Consider the following 22,630-nt stretch of genomic DNA (forward strand, 5'->3'; position numbering starts at 1 on the left):
ATTTTTACTTTATTAAAACGTTATATCCCCCCACCTCTCTCCCCAAATCTAAAAAAAAGTTAATTACAAGAAGAAACTTTAATAACACACAGTTTTGTCATTTACACACACATAAAATTTCAAGGTTCTGAATAGTTTCATCAAAATTCAGGGAGCTAAGCTAAGTCAAATTCTTCTCGTTTCAAATATCTTCAGAACCATACTAAAGATACTACTGCAAAGGTGTAAGAAAGAATTTTAATTAGTCTCAAGATTTCTTTTTCTAGCATGTACCACCACATATATTTTGCAGCACATCTTCAAGCTCTCGACAAGTTCAGGAAGCAGAACCAGGCATGTTAGTTATTAGCAATGATGGGAAATGCTCTTAACATCTATATAGTCAGAGATAATTTTTGTAGTACAATCTGTACTAAAGTTTGAAAATATTAACAAGCTTCAGATGTTAATACAGAACATTACTGTATAGCATGTACTGTTTACTAGCAAGATAAATTCAGAAATTTATTCTTTTCAAAATATCTACTTTCTACTGGATCTCTGAGCACAATAATCCCACTCCAACATTACCAAAATCCTCAAGTAACAAGAAGATTATGTCAAATTTGAGGAAGCTCATTAAGTCAAACCAACGCTGATTTAATCTTTTAAATGCTTTCCCTGATTTTGTCAGGATTTCAGCCTTATTCAGCTTTCCCACATTTCCGTCAACACTCTTGGAACTGCACAGAGAATTACAGTCCTAATCTCGACTCTCTTCAAAACATATTCAAGTGGTTCTGACTCTTACTCTTTGGTTTAAATTCCGAAACCCTCATAAGTGCCTGACTCCTTTCGTACAATCATCACAGAAAGAAGAGCAACAGAACACTTCCTCCTATGTCTGCCTCTACCTTTGCTCCATTTCACACAAAATATGCTTAGAGAAACGAGAACTGCTAACTAAGATCACAAAGAAGAGAAAAATTACACATCTCCATTCTTTCTTGACAGCAAGTGCTCTTAACAAGGACTTAACTGCCCTCTGCACAGTCCTAAACTAAGAGTTCAGTTTGCAGACATAACTGTAGCATGCTTTATCCACGTTAAATGAGATAGTTATAGATGAGATTACTTTTGCCTACTTACAGGCAGGCATTTTTTCTTACTTTCTACTTTCAATCTGTTCCTCCCATTGTAGTAGGAAATAAAGTATGGAGCACTCGGGTGATCTCAAGAACTGGAGATCCTTTCTCCTTTCCTCCTCTTTCTTTCTTCCATGTTCTTAAGGTGCTCTGAAGTTTTCAGAGGAAGAACACAGACATGGCAACTGGGGACTAACCAGAAACTACATATTTTGTATATTCACCACTCTATTCTGCATATTTACTGCCTATCACAAAGCCTTGAGAAAGTAAGGAAATACTGGAAGAAAAAGATTTCTTAACACTTACAGCTCTGAAAAGCAATTACTGGTGTGATATACAACATAAAACGACATGGATGAGACAATGATTGTAGTAAAAAAACAGAGACTGACTCTAAATTTAAACTTTGAGGAAAAAGGAAGACCAGTACACAATATGTTTATCTTCTTGGCATGAACAACTGAGAAATAATGCAAGAAGCAAGACTATTTAAAGGGTAGCTCTTCCTTTAGTATAAAAGAGACCACAGATAAATCTTCTCTTCCTTTACCTGGTTACTCATTTTACTGCCCTTCCAGATCGCCTGCACAGAAGAACTAGATCAGATAGATGAGAAACAGGTCCAAGAAGAGGAGCAACTGAAGTATTTCTGTACTGACTCCTACTAGTTTGAGCCTCTGTTGCCTCCTCTTGTTTCTTTTTGTGTCTGGATGCTTTTATAGTGCAGTCCCCCAAGGGGACAATCTAAGCTTGGTGAGCAGTCTGATATTAGTACAAAAAAAGAGGCTTCCACAGAAGCTTTGCACAATCTGATATCAATAGACTAAATAATACCATTAGAAAATCATAAATTACAATATAAAAGCATTCCTTTATGGTTTAGTTTGTTCTCAGTTTCCATTTTGAGTAGGAAGTGACAGAAGAAAGGACTATGGAAAAGTCTGTCTACAGCAGAGACACCAAGAAAAATCCCTCTGGGACTGCACACTTTTTTTTTTTAAAATCCTTGTGGCATAGTGTGTTTGGTTCTGCACCCTGAACAATGAAGAAAACCAAAGACCGAGTGTAAAAGAAACTGTAATCTCTGCTTTCTTAATATCTGTTTACAGGTAGTTATGGTAGCACTAAACCAAAGTAAATAATCAGATCTTCAAGGAGGTTTGAAATTCATTAAAGGACATTGAATTCCATTTTTGTCCAACTTCATGGCCTAATTCTGTGAAGTTTTATACACCTGCAACGTGCAACAAATTCCTTGGAAATTTCTGACATTCAGACCTTCCCAGAAGACACTGACTGCTACGCCAAAATGCACACAGACCAGGTAATATCTTGTGTTATACTTCCAGAACTAATTATTTGCTAACCATGTGTCAATGTTACCGTTTTCATTGCAGCATGTAATAAAAGAAAAACAGCTGAGAAAGAACTGTGGGGTAAAAATACCCTGTAATAAAGACTTAACATTTTTTTAAAACCTTTACATATCACTCACATCCTTCCAGAGGTTCATCTCCCAAAACTGTTAAAATCACAAGACGGTTAAATGCACCTGACAACACGGACAGGACTCTTGAGGGTTCCTTAACTACATGTAGGTGTCTGTATCTCACTGATCATGCCAAATCCATTCACTAGCTCTCTTTAAAGTAAACCAAAGCATGCAGCTTTAAGTATCTGCAAATATTTTGAATGTCTGGCTGTGTTTTTAATTTTAGGTATCAACAGCCAAATGCTTTTGGGGAAAACAAATTTTATGGAACAAAACAACATACATTAAGAAATCACTTCAATGCTTCATAAATTCAGTTCTCAACGAAGCACGTAATCCGTTCTCCTGACCTTTACACATTTTCTCTGGGTAATACTATGTATTATTAAAACCTGTGTACTGCAAAAGTTTAAGAGAAAAGGGAACATACAGAAAAATCTGCTTCTCTTCTACTCTACATGGAAAACATATCAGAACAAAATACTAACAAAGTAAATCATTGTAAAAATCAAGACTTCCTTTAGAGTTAATTATTTTTGGCAGTGTTTTCTTCTATTAAGAATGTAAAATATCAAACCATTCTAAGGTAATATCTTGATTTTACACTAGAACTTATATGGAATCCAATCAGGCCTTTTTTCCAAACACCTCAACACAGCTTTCTGGAAACCTGACTGCCATGAAGCTTGGGAAGCAGTAACTGAAAGAATTCCTGCTCATTTCTTGCTAGGTGAGCTGCTCTATAAATGCAGATCCTCAGCACCCCAGTTCCCAATAGTTTGTGGGACACCCTTGGGAAATGGCACAATACTTAAGCCTGGTGTATTATCTGCCACCTCCCACTTTGTTCGGATGAAGTCCAGCTCCAGAGTGAAATAGGCAGATTGCTGGAAAGCCTCAGCTTCCCATTACACCCCCACTCAGACCCCGTGATTTGTTTGCCACAAAGCCAGAATACACCTGGGATTCATATAAGTACTCTCAAAACACTGCACAAATGTTTTGATATTTCTAAAGATAAAAACTGGCTCCAGGTCCACAAAAAAAGAGTATGCAGTTTCAGCTGCTTTATCCCAATTCAGGAAAACCTATGTTATATGAAGAACTGAAATTCTCTTTTTCCAATGACTTTAATAGACAGGACATACTAAATGCTCAGAATGTAGTAACTGGTTTCCCATATTCCAAGCACTAAAATAATTTGAGACAATTAGAACTCAAAACAGTTTCTTTCCATATATGCAACAGATTCTTTACTAGGATCCAACAAAGCTGAAAATCAGCGAGACATACCACACTTTTGTCCACACTGGAGCCCGTTCTGTTATCGTTGGAATTTTCTGCAGAGACAGCTAAATATCTGTAACAATATTATAAAAGTTTTGAGTTGTTTAAAAGCAAGATTATGGAAAAAAGCAGAATACAATCATCCTAAAACATAGCCCCCAGATTTTTTGCTCCAAAATGTGGATAGCCAAATAGTAACATAACTGGATTTTTTTATTTCTGTATTTATTATGATTTAAGCACATTCAATTGAATATCTCACATCAGTTATTGAAAAGTGTAAAATAGAATGCTGCAGTGTAAGTCCTCCAGAAGAAAAGAATTTCTGCCAAATACTAGTAACAACCACTTTTCTTTTTTTTAGTAACTATTAAAAAAAAAAATCTTTGCTTTCCATGGTTACAACACTCTCACTGGCTTCCATCCCATAAATATTTACTCAGGCACTTATGCAGCAAGTAGCAGCAATGAAGTGAACTCTGCAGAGATTGTGTAACTTCCAACAAAGTTACTAAGAGTTCTACACACAAAAAGTTTGCCCTGAAGCCAGTGTTCTCATCTTTCGTAAGAGTTTTCTAAAAATACTATTATTTTCTATGTGTCATGATTCTGAAAAGTCAGGTACACAGACACAAATTACTACCTTCAAATTCCTTTAGTATTTGATGTGATATTACTGGCCTGATAAATGATCTAGAGAGGCGTAAAACACTTGCATTACATTATGCATTAATTACATAATGCATTACATTATGTGAGGAAGCACAACACATGAATTTAAGAAGATGGACACGTTCTCTTTCTTGGTTTCATATGCATATTTTCACACAGACAAAAACCTCTCCAAAAGATCCAAAGGGTAAAATCAAAGGCATGTTCAAACCATGGTCAAGTTAAGCATCAAGACAGCTTTCAGACAAGCAAATGACAAAGGAAGAAATGGAAGAATTTCCTAAAGAAAAGGGCTTGCTGTCTTGTGCACAAGAACCACCATGTTTTGCACACCAAAGCTGTTGAGCAGTGCGAATGTGATAATTAAACAGGAATGGCATCAGCTTCATCAGAATGAAGAAGAGAACACACAAGTCAGATAGGGCTGCGAAGCGTTCTCTGCTAGTATTCCAAAATCTGTTTGACAGGTGAAGCTCAATAACAAATGAACATATTTCCTAGTTAACAATCAATGAGAAAACAGCTCTAGAAACTATTCTACACTAAAAGATTGTGCTAAGGAAGTCACATCATTTTTCCAGATATCTGCTTCTTTAAACTCTCTAGTACATATGAATGAGCTGAAACTGAAGAAGAGATTAATGTGTAACTTTTTTCTAAATACTCAAGTTTTTAAATTTTTGAACTTTTTTTGGAAGTTCAAAAATTTTTTTAAAAAAATATGTTCAATACAAAAAGAGAATAAAAATTAGGATTACAGCTTTAGCATGTAGAAATAGCCACTTTGGATGTCTCAAGACTATCATGCTAGCAGAGTATTATTAGACAAAATTCAGTTCTAGAACAATATTTTAGTTCTAGCAAACCTACAAAGTTATGACAGTATTTAGCAGCAGATTTCTTAAATGACAGCATTTCGTAGCAAAGTTCTTCAATGACAGCAAAACACAACCACTTATTTCTCTAAATTCCTGATACTGTCCCCAAAGAGGAAGAGGGGGAGAGAAGAAATTATGTTACTAAAAAGTTGCTGTATGCTACCTCATCTTCTTGATAATACATTTTTCAAGGCAAAAAACTAAGACTTTTAAAAATTACAGACTAAAATCAGAACAGTAGGTGAAACTCCTGAACTGCTGAACTCAGATAAACAGCATGCGGAGATTGCAAGTCCTTCTATGCCTTACTATGCAGAAAGCAACAACAAATCCAACTCTTTGCAGAGATGGAAAGAATTTCACCACAGGCTTGGAAAAGTGGTTCCTTTTCTATGCAAGGACAAAAACCAGACTGATTTCCTTTACAGCTTTGCTATCCAGAAATGCTATTAAACTAACAGTCTCCATCTGACATGGTCAACTACAAGTTTTAGCCCATATTAAGTCTAACTGACTCCCACCGCAACTAAAAGCAGCTTTCAAAGGAAGAAAAAGTTATCTAAGTTTTAAAAATGTAGATACAGCTATTCATAGTGTCTACAATAATAATGACTGTTGAAAGCATGAAGCAATATAACTGTAACTGATGTAATATAAAGTCCTCTAAGCAACAGTGAAAACTGTAAAGCACCACAATCTCACTCTGCAGTGGGTAAGTACTTTGATTAAAAAAAAATATATATATGAAGCAGATAACATATAAATAGAACATATGTTATTTCTAGTTAGCCAAGATTTAGTTTATCACATGCTAGAACACTGATGTAAAAGTATAGAATCTTCATATACAGCTCAGGAACAAAAATACACAGTAAAACAAACTGACATCCATAACTGATACATGACTATATTAATCATTCAGGGCTCTGCAGACAGCTCTGACTAGTAACAGCAACAGTGGCTTTTTGTTGCTTAGCTTCTGCAGCACCACTATATAACATTCTTAATGCAGAATAAGGTATTCACGAAATTCAGTGTGATATTTCAAGGTACTGATGACTAGCAGTACTGGTTATCAGTATTGAAGTGTCAAGAGTATCAATGATTAAGGGTTCTAAATCATTAATAAGTATCTGGACAGGCTTGTATCTAAATACTAGTTGGTAAGAATCAGAAACAGTGCTGACAAAAGAAGAGACAATTAGCTTGCCATCTGCATACATACCGACGGTTGCTGTAGTATGTAAATCCTACAAAAGGAAGCTGATTGCCCACAAATGCTTTTGGTATGGGAAACGTTTCTTCCTCGCCTTTGTCTTCTTCCAGGTCATCAAAATTACTAGTGTCAATGTCACTACTCAAATCAGGAACAACTGGTGCTACAGCTAGGAAAAAACAAAAAAAAAAAATAGTATGAAAATAATCATTAATTACTCAAGTGACTAAGAAATTTCTTTCCTTAGCACAAAGTAAAAAAAACTGTGAATTCATTAGAAGAAATACGGCAGGCCTTTTGCTAACGTGATACATAAGCAAGCCAGATCACTGTTTCTGAGAAAAGCAAAATACTTACTGTCTCTTAGAGTTTCCCAAGCCCATTGATCATTCTTGAAAAAAAGGTGACGCTTAATTTCTTCTACGCCATTTCGTCCTAGCCTCACTTCCCTGTTAAAGAGCATTTCAGTTAAATGTGGGACATTACATACATTATTCTGAAGAATAGACTCATTTTAAGGCATCATCTATCAACAAAGACAAAAACTTACCTCTCAAACTAAACTAATACATACAAATATCTCAAAGTTTTCGTATAAAGGTATCCATAGGAGCACAGTAGCTGTACTTCAGAACACGGTCTGGTTTTCAGTCTCATTTGTAAAGAGCCCTGCCTGCCACTACTTTTTCCAGCATCACAGATTTGCCAGGCAGCTGTGAAGCAGGAGCTAGGTTTCACTTTTTTTAGGAGTTCATGCTAGTTCTGAATGGCACGTAGCCCAGCAAATGCAGCACCCATCCTTCCTAGCACCAGTTCTCCAGCAAAGGTTATGCTTATATGTAGGATCACAGAATGGTAGGGGTTGGAAGGGACCTCTAAAGATCATATCCAACCCCCCTGCTCAATCAGGTCCACCTAGATCAGGTTGCACAGAAACACGTTCACGTAGGTTTCGAAAACCTCCAGAGAAGGAGACTCCACACCCTCCCTGGGCAGCCTATGCCAGGGCTCCCTTATCCTCACAATGAAACAATTTTTCCTTATGTTTAAGTGGTACTACTTGTGTTCAAGATTCGGTCCATCATCCCTAGTCCTATCACTGGACACTACAGAAAAAAGTGATGCCCCATCCCCTCAGTCTCCTTTCAAATATTTGGTAAGTATTAATGAGGTTTCCCCCCCTCAGTCTCCTCTTCTCTAGACTAAACAGCCCTTTTGCTTCAGCTTCATCCAAAAGGAATCTATTTTGTGTGCCCCTCACCACTGCACAACACAGACCAACATAATAAATTCAAACTAAATTTGTAAGGTAGATGTACTCATAGCATCAGCGCTTCCCTTTTCCCAGTACATATGCTACTACCACAAAGAGCTGCAGCAACCATTCCTCCCCTAAATACTGGTAATGGAGAAAATGAAACTTATGCTACTGTCTGTTTAGCTCATAGCAGCAACAGTTAGTAACTATTGCCTCAGCTTAGACAAAAAGCTACTTCAGAGTAGACAAAGTAACTTAAAGACTTGGACTGAGGTACTAAAAATTGACTAGCAAGTTAAAATAGTCTTTCTGTACTTTAAACAAGAAGCTAACAATTTCTGTTCTCTGAACTATAGCAGTGTGAAAGACCAATTTCGATGAAGGAGGACATTTAGCTAATGGAACTGCGTTCAGAGATCAGAAAAACACCTAACTACGGCAGCATGTAAATGTTTACAGAGTTACACTGCATTCATGTCCCAACAATAAAAGATTAACTTATCTTCAGCAGTTAAAAAACCCACATAAAACAAATATAGGTATGTTCTTTCAACATACAAACAAACTCTCTCAACAGCAGCTTACTTTTATTTTAAGTAAAGTTTAAATCTTACCTATCAGTTAAAAAGGCACAAATAAGGTTTTTTGCTTCTTTAGAAATCTCATTGTCATCAGGGAAAGTAAGGGAGTTCTTATGGTTCATAATCTTACTGTATGTTCCAACCAAAGAATCTGCATAAAAAGGTGTATCACCTGAAAAAGTAGCAATGCAAAAATCAAAAAGCAGGTCAAAAGTACAGTAGATTTCATTTCTAATATTTAAATTACTTATGCAACAACATAAGTAAGCAACTAAGTGAACAAGAGGTCGAGTCAAATGTTTAAGAGCTGTGCTAGAAGAGTTCTAAAACGTATTCTGTAAATACTAGGATCAGTATACCATAGCTTATGTCAGAAGAGCAATAAAATTCAACAGTGAAAAGCAACAATGATTTTAACACAATGTCAAGTTCAGTAGTGTAATCAATTCACATTATCCTACTACTCACCTACAAGCATCTCATACAAAAAGACTCCAACTGACCACCAGTCACATTCTCGCCCATAGTAGCCATCACCACCCTGGGACTTCAATACTTCAGGAGAGATATAGTCTGGTGTTCCCACAGCTGTATCACATCGTACCATACCTTCCTACAAAGAGGAGGAAAACAGCCAGGCCCAGATATAAGATTCAAAATTGTAAGCCAAAATTTCATAATATTGCTTTGTTTTCTTTTTTGGCCCTTACAGCTTAAACACTAGGATAATGTTTTTCCATACTTCAAAATTCCTCATTGTCAAGAATCTTGTCAGTCAAGGGTAAATCTGTATTAAGTCCAAATTAAGCCACATTTGGTGTCTTCTGTTCCACTGAAGTGGACTGTTTGTTACTTGAGGAAACTCCTTGAATTTGTACACATAACCTGCACCCGGTTTTAATTGGTGCCTTTTATTTATAGCAAAGCAGCTAAATACATTGTCTTATTCAAAGATCCTGGTATATGTCAAGAACACAATGTACTTATTACGCAGACCCTATTAAGTACTATGTATTTCATATTGTTATCCTCATATATTTGTGCAGGCTGACACAAACCAGAGTTTTGTGTAGTGAAAGACAGTGCTTCACTGTGAAATATCATTGCAAAAAATTTTGTTTGAGACTTCAGGATACATTTTTTTTAAAATAAACTATTTTATTATGTCTTTAACCCCTTTCCTTCAGAAATGCCTTTATTCTACATCAGCATGTGGCTAAGAAGCACAACTGGAGTACCTCAACTTGTACATCAGTTTTGACTCTTTCATGCTTAACATATTATGTAAAAATAATATCACTTCTTTGCACCATCTTTTGATAACCAAAGAATTAAGGAAATAATCCAGAGAATCTAGACACAATCAAAGGCTTCACTTCAGAAGTTCCTCTAAGAAATAGTTTAAAAGCTGATATAGTCACTACCTCAACAACCATTTCAGCATTCTACATTGTCATTGAATAGGATGCATAAAGAACAGTTATGGGAACAGAGTGGGACTTCCAAATATTCTCACTTAGCTAAAAAGTTTTCAATATATTTTCTTTTCACTTTTAAATATATTTTCCTTTAACAAATAGACAAGTGAAATTAAAAATGTATGATTACCTTGTTCATCTTCATACAAGTACCAAAATCTGCTAGTTTTAAATGACCAGCTTTATCTAGCAGCATATTATCAGGCTTCACATCTCTGAAAGAAGAAAAAAATCTCATTTTTAGAAAAGTAAATAGATCAATTAAACTTAGAAACTAATAGAAGTCAACTATTTTTCAGATGCATTAGTGCAAAGAAAAACATCAACATGAAAGCATTGCTACTTCTTCAATTTTTGCTGCTTTCTCTACATCTAGATTGCTATCTACACATAGACTGCTGAACTACAGCATTTTAAAAAATAATAATGAACGTCAGAATACAGCTGTAAGTCACCAAATTTAACAAATCTAGGCATTAATCTTGAACCTAAAGTTCTCCTAAAAAACTCTCTGGTTGAAGTAACTCTCTGCTAGGATCCAGCTACAGAAAAAGAAGTCATTCTGGTTCTGGAGTTAGCTGCCTCAAACAGACCTTCAAAACAGACCTTCTCTGTACCACTTCTATTTTACAGGAACAAATGGATGTCATTTTCAGAATTTTATTAATACAAAGAAATATTTTTCCATGGCTCAAAGGGAATTTTACCTTATGCTCTTTTCCATTAAGTACTTTTATTATAGAAAATAAGTTTTCATAAAGTAACTGGTAAAGTTCAGCACATCTAAAGTTACACAGAAGCAGAATAATAGTAGGACACAGTTAACAAGAAAGCATAACATGAATTTCAGGAGAAAGTATATTTCTGGGATCTCAGAGATGAATTCTGACCATAACTGTCCAATGAAGTGCAGTAGAAATGTATCAACATACTCACAGAATAATTTTATTTGGGAGGGAGTTTTTTAAGACCAGATGCTAATTATCTGATCAAAGTACAGCTAAGAAAGTTAGATTCAACTTCAAAGTTACATTAGGTAACCTCAGGATCAAATCCAGTCAAGCTTTGATTTTTTTCGAAGGACAGAGATTCCACAGCTTCTCAGGACTCTCTTCCACTGTTTGACTGCCCTCATAGTAAAAAATATTTCCTAATGAATGGCTGGATATTCCCTTGCTGCAACTTGTGTCATCCATTGCCTTTCATCATTTTGGTATGCAATTTTAAGTCTGTCTCCACTTTTTCTATAAATTCTTGCTGGGCATCTGACAACTGGTGTTTTCTCTCAACTGAACGCTGTTCATCTTGCGAATGAAAACATAGTGCTGACCCCAGTTTCAACATTCTCAGGAATTGCTAGTAGCTGATTGTTGGCTGGCATTGTACTACTAAGCACAACCTTTTGATCCACGTATTCAAACTTTATCTTTACTATCTGACAACAACAAAAACCTTGCAAAAATCAAGACAAACACCACAGACTGCTCTCCCCTCATCAATGGAGCCCATCATCACATCACAGAAGGCAACTCCGTTGGTTAGGCATGCTTTGCCCTTGGTAAATCCAAGCAAGCTGTTCCCAATAATTATATAACAACACTTTTGTCTTTTTCACCTGTGTATAAAACCCATTGAGTGAATTGCATCTAATGCAAGTACAACTTCAGCAGTATAAAATCTTGCCCATTTCTCCGGAACATCGTAGTTGCTCATTAAATTCACAAGGTCCCCACCAGGCATGTATTCCATCACCATGTAAAGGTAACGGTCATCTTGGAATGCATAAAATAACTGTAAAAGCAAGTAAAAAACAAGTCACTAAATATTCCAGCCATCTTTTATCTTTTGTTTGCTGTAAATCGAAGGAATTTCTGTGCAAACTGATTTACAGAGCAATAAAATTACTACAATCTACTGTAGCAACACGGTATCTTCCAGCAGACTTTCTAAAAAGGAGTTAGAGTGAATTTCAGCTAGATCTTCTGTCTTTTTATATTACAATGGAAGGAGTAGAATTCTGGTTCCAAATTAAGACTAGTGAATTTGGTGCAATAAATTTTCAAATCATTTCAAAGAATGCTCATGGTCTAAGAGGACAAAATACTTCCCTATTCACTGGGATGCTAGTTGACAAATATATAAACATGAAACTACTGTATTGTAAATATCTGCCCCATTCTATTTGTGTTATCACTAAATATTTACTATTCTACTGTCAATGTATTTATTTAATAGAAAGTGAGCCTAAATTTTAAACAATTAAGTAAAAATATTTTTCTTACAGTTGTCAGTGAGTAGTGCAAGCAGATTTAAGTTTTCTAACTTTAAACGTTTTGGAAAACGTTTTTCTAACTTTAAACGTACTATTCTGGACAATCACTCTCAGACAAATAGTAATGTAGTTACCAATCTGATCCAGGTAAATCTTGAATTATCTTGTTTAATACTAACCTAAGATGAGAATTTACATGCTTAAGGGTAAGAACAGTTTAAATGAACATGTTAACATGTGCACACAAAATACATGATGATTACTCCAGATGCACTTAAAACTTCAAAGGTAGCAACGGCTCCCAAAAAATTGTTAGTGTAATTTGTGGTCAAATATATACACAGAAATTCAAATATATAGAAGCTGTGTCTTAACTGTATCTTTCTGGTATGCTGGATGCCTCTAAGAAGTACTACAGAGAAAGTTCACCAATATATATCTGAGAAAGTTGTAAAAATGAACAGAATAGCTTATCTTCTAAATTTTATGACAAAATACAATTTTGAACCAGTGCGGTACCTCCTATTTGTTATACACAGCATTCTCAATGTTAATCATGTGCTTCCCTGACTTTCCAAAGCTAAAAATGAAAACATGTCATTCCAATGGTCATACTTTTAAAAGAATATTACTATACCTGAACAACCCATGGACTGTTAGCAAAAGCCATAATATCCCTTTCTTCCCAGAAGAATGCAGAATCTGATCTTTTTATCATCTCAAATTTGCTCAGAAGCTTCATAGCATACACTCTCCTTGAGGATTTATGCCTTACCTGTTAAGACAAATGTGATGTGCAGAACACATTAGTTTGCCACATTAACATATGCAGAACACCACTGAATACATTACCTTTCCTGCTTCACTACTAAACATGTTTTATAAGACTCTTCACATTTTTATAAAGAATTATATACTGTCTACAGAATATTTACATTCCATTATCTAGCAATATATGTGCAACGTTCTTGAAATACTTGCAAAAGATATCCAACACGGAACTCCATAGACATAACAGTTGCTTTAATTCATAGGTATCTGTCTTTAAAAGGACAAATATTGGCACCTGTTAAATATTATAAAGTCAAAACTATAAGCATTTTCCAGAATTCATTAGCAGACATGTACACTTGATGCCATACTTCCAGTTTCTCCCACCAGTTCTCAATATAATAAAGCAGCAGGATGAACAAACCTAGTTGCTTATCTATCACAAACGATACATCTCTCATCTGTGAGAACTATGTCCACAAAAATCTGGTGTCCCTCAACTGGCAGAAGCCATCCTAGTCCTGAAGATTTGTTCAAGGGTCCATGTATACAGTGAGCCATGTATACATAATCAATTTCCTTGATTATGAGGAATACAAATTCCATTTTAATAGAGAAGCACAACTACAATGCAGAAAAAGTACTTCTGCACTTTGAGAGTAATGAAATGTGACATTCTGAAAAACACTTTCATGGGATAAAAAGAAAATATCAGAGCTAAAGGATTTAATTTTGTAAGACTGAACTTTCTGAACACTGAATTCAGCAACAGACACATGAGCAAACACTACAGAACACATTCTAAGGTACAAATAAAAACATAACTTACCAACTGAACCTCCCCAAATGCTCCTCTACCAATTACCTTCACCACTTCATAATCTTCAGCTTTCATGCGCAGATCTCTCATTTTATTTACTGTATCTTTATCTACATAAAAGAAAATTCACATTTCATATACAGTCAATTTAATTAAACCCATTCTTCTAATTCCATTTTTTTCATAGTTATTAGAAGATGTGCTGCTGAAAGACAGCATTTCCTTTTGAATCTACTTTCCAATAGGAAACCTCTCTGCAGAATGCATAACCTCATTTTCACTACAGTAGTAATCAAAATATGACATAAATATCTTGCAATGATTGTACTGTACAATCAAATGACAAGTGATCTTAATTTGGGAGTTTGTTTAAAATAATCATCTGCAAAAAAAAAAAGGATATGCAATTATTTCATAACCAGCATGATCTTGCTTATAAGGTAATTGGTATAAAACGTTTTTTTCTGGATAAATATGCAACACATCTGAGAAAAATCATGAAGTACACATATGAGACACTTGAAGAAACTATTTTTAAAAAAATAAGCTTTCACTTTTCTGCACTTTTATTATTCCTAATACTCAAAAAAAGTAGATTTTAACTGAAAACATGCAGTGGGAATCACTGCAATTATTTATATAAACCTGTCATTCTAAAAACTACAGTAATTTACAAACTCCCAGTGGGCAGATTTTCTAATTCCAAATTTGGTCAAAGATTAAAACAGTCTATTTTAATCCATGTGGGTCAACACTGGCATGAAATTACATGGACAAACTTCATACTTCAGTATTGCTAAAAGCAAGAAACATATAGTAATGCAGATAGACTTCTAATAAAATAAATTATGCAATGATATTTTATTTTCAAAAATAACATTCTTAGGTCTAAAAGAAAAGTTTAGAAAGACGTAAGAACAGAGGAAGAGAAAGAAGGACAAACATTATTTTTTAAGTTTGCATTTTTAAAAAATATGAGGCAGATCATGCTGGCCATTATCAAAAAGCAGCACATGTACAAATAAATTTAAATTAGTTTTATTATTACTGCAACAGGAACAAGCACAGCTACATTGGAATACTCTGTGGCATTACTGTCTAATGTAAAGCTGTCTCTTATAACACAGCACACCACTAGCTGATTTCAATAAACTGTATTAAAATTGTAAATTCTGACAAATTATTTTACCCAAAGATCAAAAAGTTCGGTAATGTAAAATATAATGCATTGCCTTATTTGCCCACTGGCGGAAACTGACCTATAGTGGAGCTTGCATGGAACTACAACGCATAAATTGTCATGACAACAATTTTCTAGTTACTGTTAACTACTGTTAATTGACATGGGTGCAAAAGCAAGCTAGGCACAATGAGAACGCTTAAAATGGATTTCAATGACAAGCCTCGCCTATGGCTGTAACTGACTTAAGGAAAATACATCTGAAGAGCAATCTAAGCTAAGGATTTTTTAACGATGTAAACCAGGTTTGTTAGCAATTGCAAACTGCAATTTACTGCTTGAGAGACATACTAATCCTCGATTAGCTTCAAACAAAATGTTACAGTAACAACAGTGTTGGAAATTTGACTTCCATATGCTAAGATCTCTGAAAGAACCTTTTATCAGGCTGCACCATATTTTAACAGACAGTTCCTTATCTCCCACTCCCAGTGGAGGACCTGGCCACCTTACTCTGTATGAACAGGTGAGGTAGCTCCCACAGCAAAAGACCACACTCTTCATCTTGCCCTGAAGTTTGATTACAAGCTTAGATGCTATCTTGAAATAAAAGGAGTCTCTGCTTCAAAGTAGTGTGCTCAACCACCTCAAATATTGATTTCTATATTCTTTCAATTCTATATGGTAGAAAATGAACAATGTTCTACATTTGCAAAAACAACTTTAGGCAGCAGCAGGAGATATTGGAGACTCCACAAATATACAATGTAAACCGTAGATAAGAGGGGATAAGGACTGGCTTATAGGGCAATCAGTCTATAAAATGAAGTAAACCATAATTTTATTTGCAATCTAGAAATGTCTTTTCAAGTTCTAGAATAATGGTGCAAACTGTTTGTGAAACTAATACTGCAAAAAGATATTTTAAACAGTTGGCTGTTAGAACTACAATAAACATGAAAATGTTTCCAAATGTCTTTTTATTTTTCATTTTTAAACAGAAATTCAAGACAAAATAGACTTCACAGTTCTTTTTAAGGCCACTAATCCCACATCCACAGCTTGCTTTCACATTTCAGCAAGCACAGCAAGATTAGTTCCAAAGAGAGTCTGAAGTGAAACAGTACGGTCTGCTGTCCACCTTTATATTATTTCAGGTCACATCTTACACACAATTTATACCTACAAGATATTTATTATCCAACTATAAACCTAAGTTTTCTTTTCCTTCACTCAGCGCCGTTGCAAAATTCTTTGAAACTCACTCATGATTTCAAAATTCATAAAAATTACATTCAAATTATCTATTGTAATGAGTATTTCCTTTGCCTAATACAAATTCCCTTTTCTCCTAGGTTTTCACCACACCTTCTCTGTAAATAACAGAGTATACAAAATGTGCATGTAACATGGTGTATGATATCAAATATAGTTTGAACTCTGTGAAAAGTTAAACAGAACATTTGAACTTAGGCCTTTTAGTAACCAGCTTACATGCAAGTGAGCCATCAACTAGATATAGAGGATTCATATATTCCTACAAATAGTAAATAACAGAAAATAAACCCCACAAATTCACAATCACTGCTTACAGTCTGGAGGCAGAAATCTCAAATCAGAAAATGTCTCTGCCACCATTTCCACCATTTGTCAGTTTGGCAGCCCTTAGAAAAGACTCTTCAATGTGCTTTTGTTTTTGTGGTTTGTTTTTGTTACAAAAACTATGGAACCATGACTTCTATTAAAAAAAACCCCCAATTTTACTCATTTAAAATGTTATTATAGAATATAAATACAAGAAATATATAAGAAAAAACTATTTCACTGTGAGGGTGACGGAGCAGTGGCACAGGCTACCCAGAGGGATTGTGGAGTCTCCTTCCTTGTAGGTCTTCAAGACCCACTTGGACATGTTCCTATGCGACCTGATCTAGGTGAACCTGCTTCTGCAGGGGGGTTGGACTAGATGATCTCTAAAGGTCCCTTCCAACCCTACCATTCTATGATTCTATGAATAGAATCTGCAGGAAATCTGCTATAGAAAAACACAGAATAAATACAGAGAAGAGTACTGCAGCTGCATGCACAAGTAAATACAGCAGCTATGCAGTATAAGAATTTCATGTAATAACAAAAAGATACTTTTTATATTGAAGAAGTCTACAAAATACATGCCCTACTCTGTCAGTGATCAAATTTTTAATATGATTTCTTGACATCAGATACATGATATGTCTTTTCACTGTTAATTGTTTATAATATATTAGTACACAAAATTGTAAAGCAAGTTTTAGGAATACAGAGGGTTGCCAAGAACAAAGATAACAGGTCTTTCTCTTAACACAAATTAATGTCATTTATAGTGGCAACAAACTTGGGACATTCAGTTTCTGGGGATTAGATTTGTATAGGTACCTGTTAGTTCCCATTGGAAATTAAATATATAATCAGACTCTTAAAGTAATATGCATCCAAAAACTTAATGCACCTCAAATCCCTAAATTGCCTTTTTTTAATGTTGGGGCTTTTTTTTTTTTTTAAGCTAGTATTTACAGTCTTTTGTTATTTAATAATCAAAACACTAAATACTTACACCTGTTTAAGAAGTTATCAATGTTTTTGTTTTTTCTTAAGGCAGGAAAATCCAAGTCATATACCAAAGCATCTAATCCATCCTGAAAAAGAAAACAAATCGAAAGGCAAAATTAAGTATTCGGGAAAATAATTATACAGGCTGCTCACTGAAGAGACAAGATAAAACAGTTGTCCCTACTTAATTGTCATACAAATTAAGTCATTCACATTTATTTAATAATTGTTAGCAGTTACATGAAACAGCTGTTACTCTTCTACTTCCACTGAACTCTTCCAAACTTAAATTTCCATCTAAAACAAATATACTTCTATGAATTATTAACTACATTAATTAGATCCCTATTTACATGAATAAAAATATCAAAATTCAGAAAGAACAAATAGCAGTTCTAATGAAATTCAAGAATGTTAAAAAGTCAGAACATATCACACAGCAGGCACTTGAATATGAACTAACAACTAGCAAATAAGACAATCATGGTAATTTAATTCGATGACTCAATCCCCACATTTTATTAATTGAATTCAGAGAGGATGTTCATGAACAAGATGCTGATATTATATAGTGTAACTTAAATCTATGAACAAACAGACACAAATCCATCTACCACGGAATACATCCCTATGAACAAAACCAAAACAAAACAAATTCATCAAAAAAAAAACCACCAGAAAAATATAACAAAGAAGAACATAGTTTTATGGCAAAGTGCCATAAACTTCCCAACTTAAAATTTTATTCTAAATTTTACAACTGGTCCACATGATTCTTCAGTGGATTGCATCTTCTCAGAGAAAAACTAAACCAAATATTCTGGTTGAAAACCACCAGTATGGTATGCTAGGGAATTATACCACAAAGAATCAAACAGCATTATGGAGTACTCTTTCTCAATGAAGTAATGTTTAAGTTACAACTGCAAAAACAGAGAAGAACCTCATAAAACACAAATTGATGGATGTAAACAAATTATGCCTGCCAAGTACTGCTGTTTATCTATCCAATCTGTACATATATGTCTATGCTACCTGGTATTGACATGTTGGGAGTCAGATACTAAATCACACATCTTTGATCTGATCAGTTCAGATCTCGTTAGACTTAATTTGACTGTTTTCAGTTTTTATAAAATTATGCAATATAGGATTGAAAGCTGATAAATCTGTATTTGACTGCTACATTCATCAAATAACCATGCCTGAACAAAAGCTAAAATCCAGGAATACAGACTTTAAAGAAATCAATATTGATCAATATTTTCTGATTGATAATAAACTAAACATAAGCCAGCAATGTGCCCTCATGGCCAAGAAGGCCAATGGCACTCTGGCATGTAACAAGAAGAGTGTCTCCAGAAGGTCTAAGGAAGTTGTCCTCCCCCTCTACTCCGCCCTGGTGAGGCATCAACTGGAATACTGTGTCCAGTTCTGGGCACCCCACCTCAAGAGGGACAGGGATCTTTTGGAGATAATCCAACCAAGATGATCAGGGGACTGAAGCATCTTCCTCATGAGGAAAGGCTAAGGGATCTGGGGCTGTTCAGCCTGAAGACTGAGGATGGACCTCATTAGTACTTACAAATATTTGAAAGGTGGATGTCAAGAGGATGGGGCAACACTTTTTTCTGTAGTGTCCAGTGATAGCACTAGGGGTAACGGACAAAAGTCGGAACACAAAAGGTTGAAAACATGGGCAAGGAAGGAAAACTACAAGATAATCAGAATTCTTTTAAAGACTGGACGTAATAACATTTCTTCATTTCATAAAAACATTCCTGTTTTAAGTTACGTCTCCATGAATACTAAGAATTTTTACTACGAAAACGATAAAAATCAAGAAAAGCATCACAATATTTTCACAGCATTTAATAAAGCCAGGTTTTGCATCCTGAGTGTATTAAGGGATCATCTTTTTGGACTTACACCAAAGATGAAAAAGAAAAGTAAACGGCAATGAAGTAACATAAATAACAGAGTAAGAAGCCAATAACAATTTGGACTCAAGACAGATGTAGAAATAAAGCTCTGCAGGGTAAGTTCTCACTTTGTGAGAAATACTTTGCAACCTACTAAAAGACAGCTTTTCCGAAGATACATAGTAAACATCCAGAAAATTCTCTAAAGAATTTCAATTCTTCAGTAAATTCAGCAGAGAAACCAGGATAACAGCTTGCATAGCAGTATAAGTGTGCTGGTAGCTCTGTGCATTGAGCCCTATGCTGTGAGAAGCAGTAAACAAAGAACATCTTCAAGGCTGCTAGGTCACACTCAGGGAATTTTAATAGTAAATGAGTGATGGTCATGAATCGACAAAATTTGGTGTTCACTTTGTCCTAAAGTCTTCGAATCTCTTGAGTCAATCAATTTCTCCAAGGTCACAGCTAACACAGAAAACTTCTCCACAGATCAAGTAGAATCACAACAAAATTCCCAAAATCCTAGTTCGCTCCGGGACAATTACCTGCTTCATGACAGGGTTTGATTCAAAAGCCAAAATTCAGTCTTTTTGCTTAGAATAGGGGAGATTTTAAACACTGAATTCAATACAGAACAAATGAGTATATTAACAAACATTGAACATCATTTTTACTTTTTATCATACTTTCAAAATATTATTTCAAAATGTTAAAATATAAGCCTGTGCAGAAAAAAAGAAGTACAGAAAGTGTCATGGTTTCATTGGTCTCTCAGGCACATTGGGTATTTTGCTGTGTTTCTTCTTAAAACCTTTAAAAAAAAGAGATGAAAGATAACATAAAAATACACTTGTTACAGGGAAAAGAAAAATCAGTATTTTTTAATTCAGAATTCACTGTGAAAATATTGCCTTTCAGATCTTAAACATTAACCCTGTCAGCAAAACATTAAAAAAATCCCTTTGAAAAACAGATTCAAGCTATTGGTCTCATATTCGTTTCAATTCACAATTCAACATCATGCAAGCATCTAAGGAAGCTGCATGCCAACAGTTGCTTATTTACAAGAGTCTTCAGTAAACAGCTCCCTTTTGCTACAGTATCCAGAGAATAACTATCGTATTTCAAAACTTCCAGTATAAAACAATAGGGGTGGGGTGGTATCCTTATGCTAATTAAATGACTTCTTGTCCCAGTACAAAGAGAGACACAGAAGCACAGCTATTTTAAGTGGTATCACTAGTGAAAAAAGGAGGAAGTGAGAACGGAATGCCAGTTGAAAGCGGTGAATATCACAGAAATGGGAATACACTATAGAGTTCTAGATACAATGGTTAGGAGAAAAAGGTTAAAGGCTGAAAGGAGACACAATCATTACTGTTGATGGTTGTAGAGATAACTCATCGCTCAGCTTTCTTGCTAACATCTTGCTCTATCTTTCAATATGCCATCTGATTTTTTTCATAGTACAAAAAGGAAGGAATATCTTTCCTTCAAGACCAATAGTAGCCACATCCTTCTCCTCTTAAAGAAAAAAGACATAATTGTAATGAGGCAATCATACATCCAATAGTTTAAATACACTGTATTAAAATTAAAAGTCTCCTTTTTATGATGGCTTTTTTCCCCTTTTGGATGGGTTTAATACATTTTTAGTATGTATCTTCTTTAAATATGGCACAGTCCGTACTACTTAGAAACATGTATTGTAGCTTATAGGTATTTTCAGCTAATTTTAAGTTCTACCTTGTTCTGTCATTAGAGTAATTTTCCTCTTTAGCTTTCAGGTCTACACAGACATTTCCTTTTATCTTAATAATTACATTAGATTACTAAAATAAATTGGTTTATAAAAGCAAACGTATGCCTTTCACCTACAAGGTAACAGTATTTCAGAGGCAATTAAAAAAAAGAACAGGAGAAAAAAAACCTTTCCTTCTAATGACCTTTGCTCAAATAGTTTCATTTAATGAAATCAAGAGCTTCAAAATCTACGTGAAATACCTCATTTGATCCTGCAATTAAAAAGATGCATACTTGGAAGCCATTATAATGTGAAGAGAATTCTTCTATACAAAACAAACGTTTTCATCAGACTTACAAGTTTCAAAAGAACAAATACATGAAGTAAAATCAAAAGTCACTATGGAAGCACATACTGCTCCTGAAGATGACAATATGAGTGTCTAGAAAGAAGGACATGAACAAGACCAGCATATGGTAGTACTGCTCTGGTGTATTTGTTGGCCAGAAATGGCACTGTCATACTTAACAGCTCTAGACAGAATTTTCTTCAGTGATTTTGTCTAAACATTTGCTGTATCTGTTTTAATCTCTTACAGTTACAGCATGGTAACAAGGGGAACAATAACTCTTTACCCACTCGCCCCAAGACACAGCTTTACACACTTCCAGCATTTCCCTGTTGGTCATCTCACTTCCAATTTATCCTTGTATGAAAGCTATTCCACTTTCCATCACCACCACTCTCCCGTGCTTTATTATTTCTACTATTTACTTTCTGAAATGAGGAAATTGCAAATAGTATTTAAGTTGAAAGCACATCATAAGCACACAATGCAATATGATGTTTCCTGTTTACTTCTCCATTAAATTATTAACAGAAATACTTGGTTAATTTTTATAATCGCTCTCTGTTAAACTGATTCTTTCACAAAACTAGGTACAATAAAGCTCGTTTAACATTCAACAATATAAATACATGAATAAGAACTTTTTCTCCCATACACCCATGCAACATTCACCAATGCTGAAATTCACCTACCACTTTTAATCACCTAAGCATCAATGAATATTAATTTCTCCTGTAATTTTCTATAGCTTTAATTTTTACTATGTTATCTATGTAATGACTAATTAGTCATTATTTACCATTTTATATCACTTATGACTGTTTAATAGCATGGACTTGTAAGAGTTCATTACTGATCTCTCGAGTAAACTGCACACCAGCTCTCCATTCATTCATTCATCCATCCATCCACAAAATAAGCCTAGCCCAAATCAGTTTCTGATAAAAATATTTTGATAAGGCTCTTCATTTAAGCTTTTTGTTATCCTCATACG

At 34.8% G+C, this 22,630-nt stretch overlaps 1 protein-coding gene across 3 annotated transcripts in view; it reads right to left on the reverse strand.

The window, feature by feature from the left end:
- ROCK1 (Rho associated coiled-coil containing protein kinase 1) overlaps positions 1–22,630 on the reverse strand; it is an 84,341-nt gene that overhangs the window by 36,704 nt on the left and 25,007 nt on the right. For all 3 annotated transcript variants that reach the window (XM_061994658.1, XM_061994659.1, XM_010198023.2), the window contains 10 exons: positions 17,626–17,707; positions 13,862–13,962; positions 12,899–13,036; positions 11,605–11,780; positions 10,120–10,204; positions 8,980–9,124; positions 8,545–8,683; positions 7,030–7,121; positions 6,682–6,841; positions 3,913–3,979 (listed from right to left, as the gene is read on the reverse strand). In XM_061994658.1, the coding sequence (XP_061850642.1) occupies positions 3,913–3,979; positions 6,682–6,841; positions 7,030–7,121; positions 8,545–8,683; positions 8,980–9,124; positions 10,120–10,204; positions 11,605–11,780; positions 12,899–13,036; positions 13,862–13,962; positions 17,626–17,707 (1,185 nt within the window). The remainder of the gene's footprint in view (positions 1–3,912; positions 3,980–6,681; positions 6,842–7,029; positions 7,122–8,544; positions 8,684–8,979; positions 9,125–10,119; positions 10,205–11,604; positions 11,781–12,898; positions 13,037–13,861; positions 13,963–17,625; positions 17,708–22,630) is intronic.

The sequence above is a fragment of the Colius striatus genome, chromosome 4, assembly GCF_028858725.1.
Source record: "Colius striatus isolate bColStr4 chromosome 4, bColStr4.1.hap1, whole genome shotgun sequence".
NCBI classification, from domain to species: Eukaryota; Metazoa; Chordata; class Aves; order Coliiformes; family Coliidae; genus Colius; species Colius striatus.